Raw genomic sequence first — 6,591 nt, 5'->3', positions numbered from 1 at the left:
ATATCAACCATCTATTAAGTAAACAATAGTACGAATGTTAAGGTAGATGCATTTGATTGGCTTTCAAAATAACAATGACAATTTTTAAATGGATCTTGAAAAGGGCCCTTTACTAAATTGAGGGAAAATGACTAGAACAAGGAGAGAAAAATATTAAGTATTACTTTGTTCAAGAAAAATAAATGCTTAAAGTAATATATTTATTAGTAATTAAAAGTTCCATCCTCAGCTCAGTTCATCCTGAAAAACCTCATATCTCTTACTCAACGCAACAGAAATAACATGTCATTACCTTTATGAAGAGAGTCAAATCCCCTGAAAAATGGAAATGATGGACTTATAACTGCTGTTAAAAAATAATAAATTATTGCAATAGTATGCACTATGGAGGGAGGGTTCTGAGTCCAGTGCAAAAGCAGATAAGCTTCCCTGCATTACTGACCAGAAACTCTCCATATACAATGTAATTTTGTCTCATTTCATAGTTTGTATCATCCAAATATATAACTATACAAAATTTTGCTCAATACCTTGAGCAGGGCCTGAAATATGGCCCAAAAGGTTGTTCACATTGCACAACTTGTGCCTCAGTGATGCTGCAGATATTGCCGTTCACTGCAAAAACTAACAATCTTCAGTGTAATATAATATTGGTCTGTAAAATGACCAGACTTTGGAGATGAAATCTGCGTTACTCTGGAAGCCCTCTTCTAAAACATTTTTAAGCCTATGCTTTAATGAGACCACAAGAGGGAGATATTTTCATTCTGGCTGCTAGCTGCTGGTAGCTAGATGTGTGGATACAAATATGTTATAAATCCCAAAGGTAAAAATTATCATGTTGCAGCAGCTACCGTACAAAAATCACAAAAGCAAGTGAAGCGGGATTACCATGAACAACAATGAACTACATAGTTCTCAAGTAGATAATACTATATGCTGTTCAGCAAAGTGAAGGGTTGTCTTTGGTTATTCAATTTGAAATAACTGTACATTGTATTCACTGGTATTTTTTTTTTTTTTTTTTTTTTTTTTTTTTTTTTTTACAAGAGGTAAGAAGTATGCAGGATTTGAGATATTTACTTTATAGCTTTTTTTTTTTACTATATCAAATCCAGTGTCTCCATGGCAATGAACTGCCTTACATTTATTAAGACATTCTAATGTGATATTTGATTGAAATGTATGTCAAGGGAAAAAAAATATGATCTCATTCAAGTACAAACCTCAGTACTTAAAATGTACACCTTGACGATAATGACCTAACCATCTTTTCTAAAAAAAAAAAAAGTCTGCAGTTTTTCATTAAGTGTAATATTAAATGAATTACTACAATGTACTTATTCCAAATAGCAAAAGCTAAAGGTTTAAGTGTCTTTATTTTTAATTTTCAACACATGTAAAACTAATAGAGAAACATGACTAGATACAATTTCAACATGCTGAACACAGAGGACTTTAACATTGTAAACCGCTGATAAACACAAGGCACCATCCAAGATCAACAATCAGTACAAGGTCTGAGATCTGAAGTGAGCGGTTGTCGGTTTATGTGCAAGGGAACAGTATTCTCATTCTACAATATGTGCTTTTAACATTAATACAGAAACAAGAGAACAACACTGGGAAAATTAAAAAAGTTTGGCAAAGTCTATGGTTTGAAAACTAACTCCTCCCTGTCAGTATTACTGATTTAGCAAAGAACCTAAACAGAGCCATCAGAATCACGAACACTTCAACATTTGATTGATAAATCACAGCAGCAGTCTCTCTGTAGGTTTCAATGCATATTCCAGAAATGACCTCAAACATCTTTATATTACAGTACTAGTACTAAACAAACAAACAAAAAAATCACCTCTGGCCTATGCAGCCACTCATACACAAAAACAACACGGGAAAGGCGCCTTTGGTGAGATGTAAATTACATGAAGTTCAACATTTCCCCAACGTGACAATGTTTTTCAGTGATACAAATACAGCCTGCTACTTAAAAGACCACAGAGAAAAAAGTTTTAAAGCTTTGGATTTGAGAGAAATTTAAGATGTTTCGACATAGCAGTAACCCCCTCTAATGATCTAGATTCAAGCACTTTTAGCCTTGCCGCAGACACAGCCTCACTTCAACAAACACCTGTGATTTCGACAAATATATTAAAAGAGGCTCAGAACAGCAACATCTTTCAGTTTTGTGCTCCTGTGAGAAATTTCGGTGTCACGTGTTTCTGTTCATTTTTCCTCGGGCGAGCATGAAAAAAAACACCAAAAAAACAGCTTCACACTTCATCAGAAAAGGTGACACAAAACCAAAGTATATTTGGTCTCTGGTATCACAAATCTATATAATCCTTGAGGGACTATCAGGTGTTTTATACACATGGTAAAAAACAAAGTGCTTGATTTAGGGCAGAGGCTTGAACAAAATACAACCACAACACAGCAAATTTGCCACAAAATCTACAGAATAGAAATGATTGCATATATTTCTAAGCATCTACTCAAAGTGTTTCGTGTACTGAGGTCATTTTATTTTAACAACAAAATAGTCCTTGCACCGTCAAATCATATCCTACACAACAAAATATAAAAAAAAGAATGTGCAATTTACTGCTCAAATATTAGCCTTACAGCATACTAACTATGTATGTTGTCCAATACAGGCAACAGTATTTTGGCTGTAATTTACACACACACACACAAAAAAAGCTGACTACAGAAGCCTTGTAATGTATTGTTACTATTAAGGTTTGCTTTGTAAAACTCGGTCTCCTCTTAAATCCTAAAAATGAGATATAATTAAAAGACCTAGCTTTTTCTGTGCTCAGAAAACTGCACAAAATAAGCTAAAATACATCTAAAAAATCTGGCTGTACATGATCTGCTGTTTTGTTAACAGTTTTGTAAAACTTTGCAGTATAAAAACATACAAACACTGCCGTTGATAAAATGAAAGTGAAAAGCTTTTTTGCTTTTGACTAAAATAATGGTATTTTGTTATGAATGACAGTACTGATTAGAAGATTTAAAATTTCATTGACTAACAGTCATAATACTTAGGCTACATTTAGGTAATTAAGATGATACATTAAGCACATCAACTGTTTCCAAATTTGCCCCAGTAGTATGTTCCGAAACACGTTTTTGACCAAAAAAAATAATGTTTATCTCAACGGTTCTGATGTGCTAATGTCTTGATCGACCTCCTTCAAAAGCATGGTGTTCCTCATGTGCTGAAAAATAAGCAAACAGAATATAGGGAAATTACTCACATTTCATTGTATTTTTTGCTTATCCATTAAATAGAAAAAAACATGAACCACTGTCAATAGAAAGAAGAAAATACTCACGTTTATAAAACACTGATTTGAAAGGTATCTGTGGAAGGAGCTCATGGATCCTTCCTAAGATGTTTGACTCGTTAGCACAAGAAGCATTTCCATTCCAGACCTGAACAATATCTTCTCTGTCTCGCACACTGACGCTGACCCCGACTACTTCATCATCTGTAAGAACGGGACCAGAGAGAGAGAAAGTCATTTCAGAGACAAAGTATTTTGTACCTATTACAGAAATGCCGTTTTCAATTAAAAATGAAATAATTTCGGAGAGCTTAAGCCGTGGTATTTTTTATAATGAATACAATTTCAAGGTAATTTACCAGAGGCACAATAATCACTGAACTGTTCTCCAATAGTCGCCAACAGCAACTCCTTCCACACAGCAGACTGTAAATATGAAGACAAATATGTTTAATTGCCATGAAAATAGTAAATGTACATAATAAATATTTCAATATGTTTTATCACTTACAGTGGACTCTTTGGGTACTTTCATTTTCCAAACACCACCTTTTGCATTGCTTTCTTCTTCCCTGTATGCAAACCAGCACGAAACATTACACACTACAAATATCCTTTAATTAGATGAAAAAAAATGTGCATTAATCTTCAGGTTCAAGTCACCAGAGTGGTTTCCGCTCTCCTCTCATCAGATGATAGCTACATCTCAGTGGCAAGCTGGACACTCCAGGTATGTTGTTGTAAACTCTCCAGAAGTTCTACTCCAGTGTCATGGTGAACAGAGGAAACAGGGTATTTTATTGAACCATTTACTGGCAAAGGGAGAACACACAGTTAATATTTCACATGTGTTACAGTGGCCAACTAAACACACAAGTCTGTTCATACTGTGTCTGTATATGACGATTGAACAGTGGGAACATTTTTCGGTGAGGCTGAGGAAAAGATCATGGTGTGGGATATAATAACAGTGTTACTTGTACTACTTGTGTATGTTATGTAACTTGACTTAGGTATGTAATTTAAAAAAAAGTCAATGATGACTTTTCACACGGGACACAAACAGGGTCTCCTTGGTGACAGTGCTGTGTTTGATCCCTCCACCCACCCCAACTTCCTCTTTACTTGGACTTTGTCACTCGTTCTACTACGTCACTTGACTTCCACTTAAGCTCCTGTCATATTTACTTTGGCCAATAGAAGTCACAAACAATCAAACAATCAATCTTCCTGCCTGCTAGTAGGTTTCATTTTCTCAGTCTGAAGATTGGATTAATGAAATAAATGGACAACAACCTCCTAAACCTACTAATTGGTTCAGAAGGCGTCTACTGGCCTGTATATTTGGGACAGATGTGCGAGACTAACCACTTATTCATTAGTCTGATAACAGTCAAATTGAGTCAACTAATGATATGGTGTAAATAATCGGGCATGCTAGTTAGGTAATTAGTAACAGAACAACATTGGCAAGAGTTTCTATGTTAACAAACTTAATTTAACATGAAGACAGGAGTTCACTAAACCCTATTTTAGTGTAGGACTTATGGGGCATGTTGACATAATGTCACATAATGCTATGTGCAATGTGACTGAACCTTGGGCTGTTTACAGAGAAACTGTGGTGGGACTTGTATGCATAGCATGTATAGATAACACTGGTTCAAACTAAATTATGCATTAGTATGAGCATACATGAGTATTGGGCTCTCAACTAGCAACTTGTTGTTTAAAAGTGTCAGTCAACTGTATATCAAATGTAATAGCAATGTGCCTGCGGTTGGAGCTGTGCTCTCTAAATGACTGTAAAAGCATCTTACCTGGACAGTCTCGACAGTGTAGATTTTCTTCAGGTTTGACTCACATTCAGCTGCAGTTGTTCCCGGTAAAGACCTGAAAAAAAAAATAAAAAAGATGAAATTACATCTTTATTTTCTTTTTTAAATGTGCAAACTTGCAAATATTACAGGTCATGTAGCTTGACATGTTCTAAATACATCTTTTTCGGTGCCAAATTCATCAGATATGTTTGAGAGAGCTGCCCTCTGAGCAGACAGGTTGGGGTGAAGGGAGGGCGGGTCAGATGACAAACAAGCCAGTAAACAACACTGACCCCATTTGGACACAGCACCCTTTGATTTGTACAAACTGTGAATGATGAGGCTTATGTAACTCGCTGCTGCTGCTGGTGTCCAACTTAATTTAGGAACTTTTTAATTTAGTCAAAGTTTGACCTACATAAGTTTTAATCGAACACGTGATTCCTGGCAACACACATATAAGCAGTGACTCAACGCGTTTGGAACAATAACACCTGTGCTCATAAAAGCTCACATTGACCTTGGCTGACATGAATCAAGTTCAACATGTTTAGCCAGCTAGACATAATTACGGCCTTTTGCACGTTTGGAGACCCTTCCGAGTAGAGGACTTGTTTATGTAGGTCAGAAAGAAAACACGTTGGTAGACGAGCTACATCAACACAATCAACGGCTATTTTTTTTTTTTTTTTTTTTGCTGTAATGTTATTTTTTTTAAATTATTAAGGCAGATAATCCCTGTAAACACATCAATAACGACTGATTTACACCGGGGGGCCTGAGAGATTTCTTTGTTCTCCTGAACAGGTCAGCTCCAAAGACTTCACCTGCCTGACACTTGCTGGAGATTAAAAAAACAACAACAACAACAACAACCACAAAACAGTTTCTTACCTGTCAAGCCAGAAAGTCCACGGAGAGTGTAAAGGCAGGGTGTCGGTGTCGCTGTGATTGGAAATCATTCCCAAATCTCTGTCGCTGATATGGATGTTGTGCTCCAGCAGACCCGGGCTGGATGATGCGGTCAGTTGTAACGCAGCTACGGGAACTGCCATTGTTACCTCTGAAAACCGAACTTAGTAAAAGAAAACAAAAACGAGCAGGTTTCTTCCGCAAGGAGCTGCTCTGTTTTTATAAATATATATATTAGGTTAGGTAAAATAAACCCCGATGAGCTGCTGACTCATTGGCTGCTTCACCGGTTTGCGCCGTCACAACATAAAAAAAAAAAACAACCCCGATGACGCCCGCTGACTGCCCGCAGCATCTACAGCGCACCAGAGAGGCCGAGGACTTTCTGTCACTGGAGCCTGGACATACCTTAAATTTAAAAAAAAAAAAAAAAAAAAAATATATATATATATATAATCACAAGCGCTTTAAGAATAACCGATGTGGAAACTCCGGATCCCTTAATTCCTTTGCTACGAGAGCGCCGAACTGCTTTGTTGTCCTTCGCGTCCTTCCGCAAA

At 36.5% G+C, this 6,591-nt stretch overlaps 1 protein-coding gene across 2 annotated transcripts; it reads right to left on the bottom strand.

Moving 5' to 3' along the window:
* Positions 1 to 1,360: 1,360 nt before the first annotated feature.
* On the bottom strand, positions 1,361 to 6,448 carry LOC138192721 (eukaryotic translation initiation factor 4E type 3). Of its 2 annotated transcripts, XM_069140314.1 has the most exons (7): positions 6,014 to 6,448; positions 5,120 to 5,192; positions 3,963 to 4,057; positions 3,811 to 3,871; positions 3,659 to 3,725; positions 3,348 to 3,503; positions 1,361 to 3,230 (listed from the first exon to the last, which is right to left on the bottom strand). In XM_069140314.1, the coding sequence occupies exons 1-7, from the start codon at positions 6,172 to 6,174 to the stop codon at positions 3,184 to 3,186; spliced, it is 660 nt and encodes a 219-aa protein (XP_068996415.1). In that variant the 5' UTR covers positions 6,175 to 6,448; the 3' UTR covers positions 1,361 to 3,183. The 2 variants fall into 2 exon arrangements, with proteins under 2 accessions (XP_068996415.1, XP_068996416.1); XM_069140315.1 differs by lacking the exon at positions 6,014 to 6,448 and having other exon boundaries at positions 3,963 to 4,060.
* Between the last annotated feature and the right edge of the window lie 143 nt (positions 6,449 to 6,591).

This window comes from Embiotoca jacksoni, unplaced genomic scaffold (genome assembly GCF_022577435.1).
Source record: "Embiotoca jacksoni isolate LCO1_2020_lvr unplaced genomic scaffold, fEmbJac1.0.p SCAF_9, whole genome shotgun sequence".
In the NCBI taxonomy this organism is placed as follows: Eukaryota; Metazoa; Chordata; class Actinopteri; family Embiotocidae; genus Embiotoca; species Embiotoca jacksoni.
This window is presented reverse-complemented; position numbering and strand designations above follow the sequence as displayed.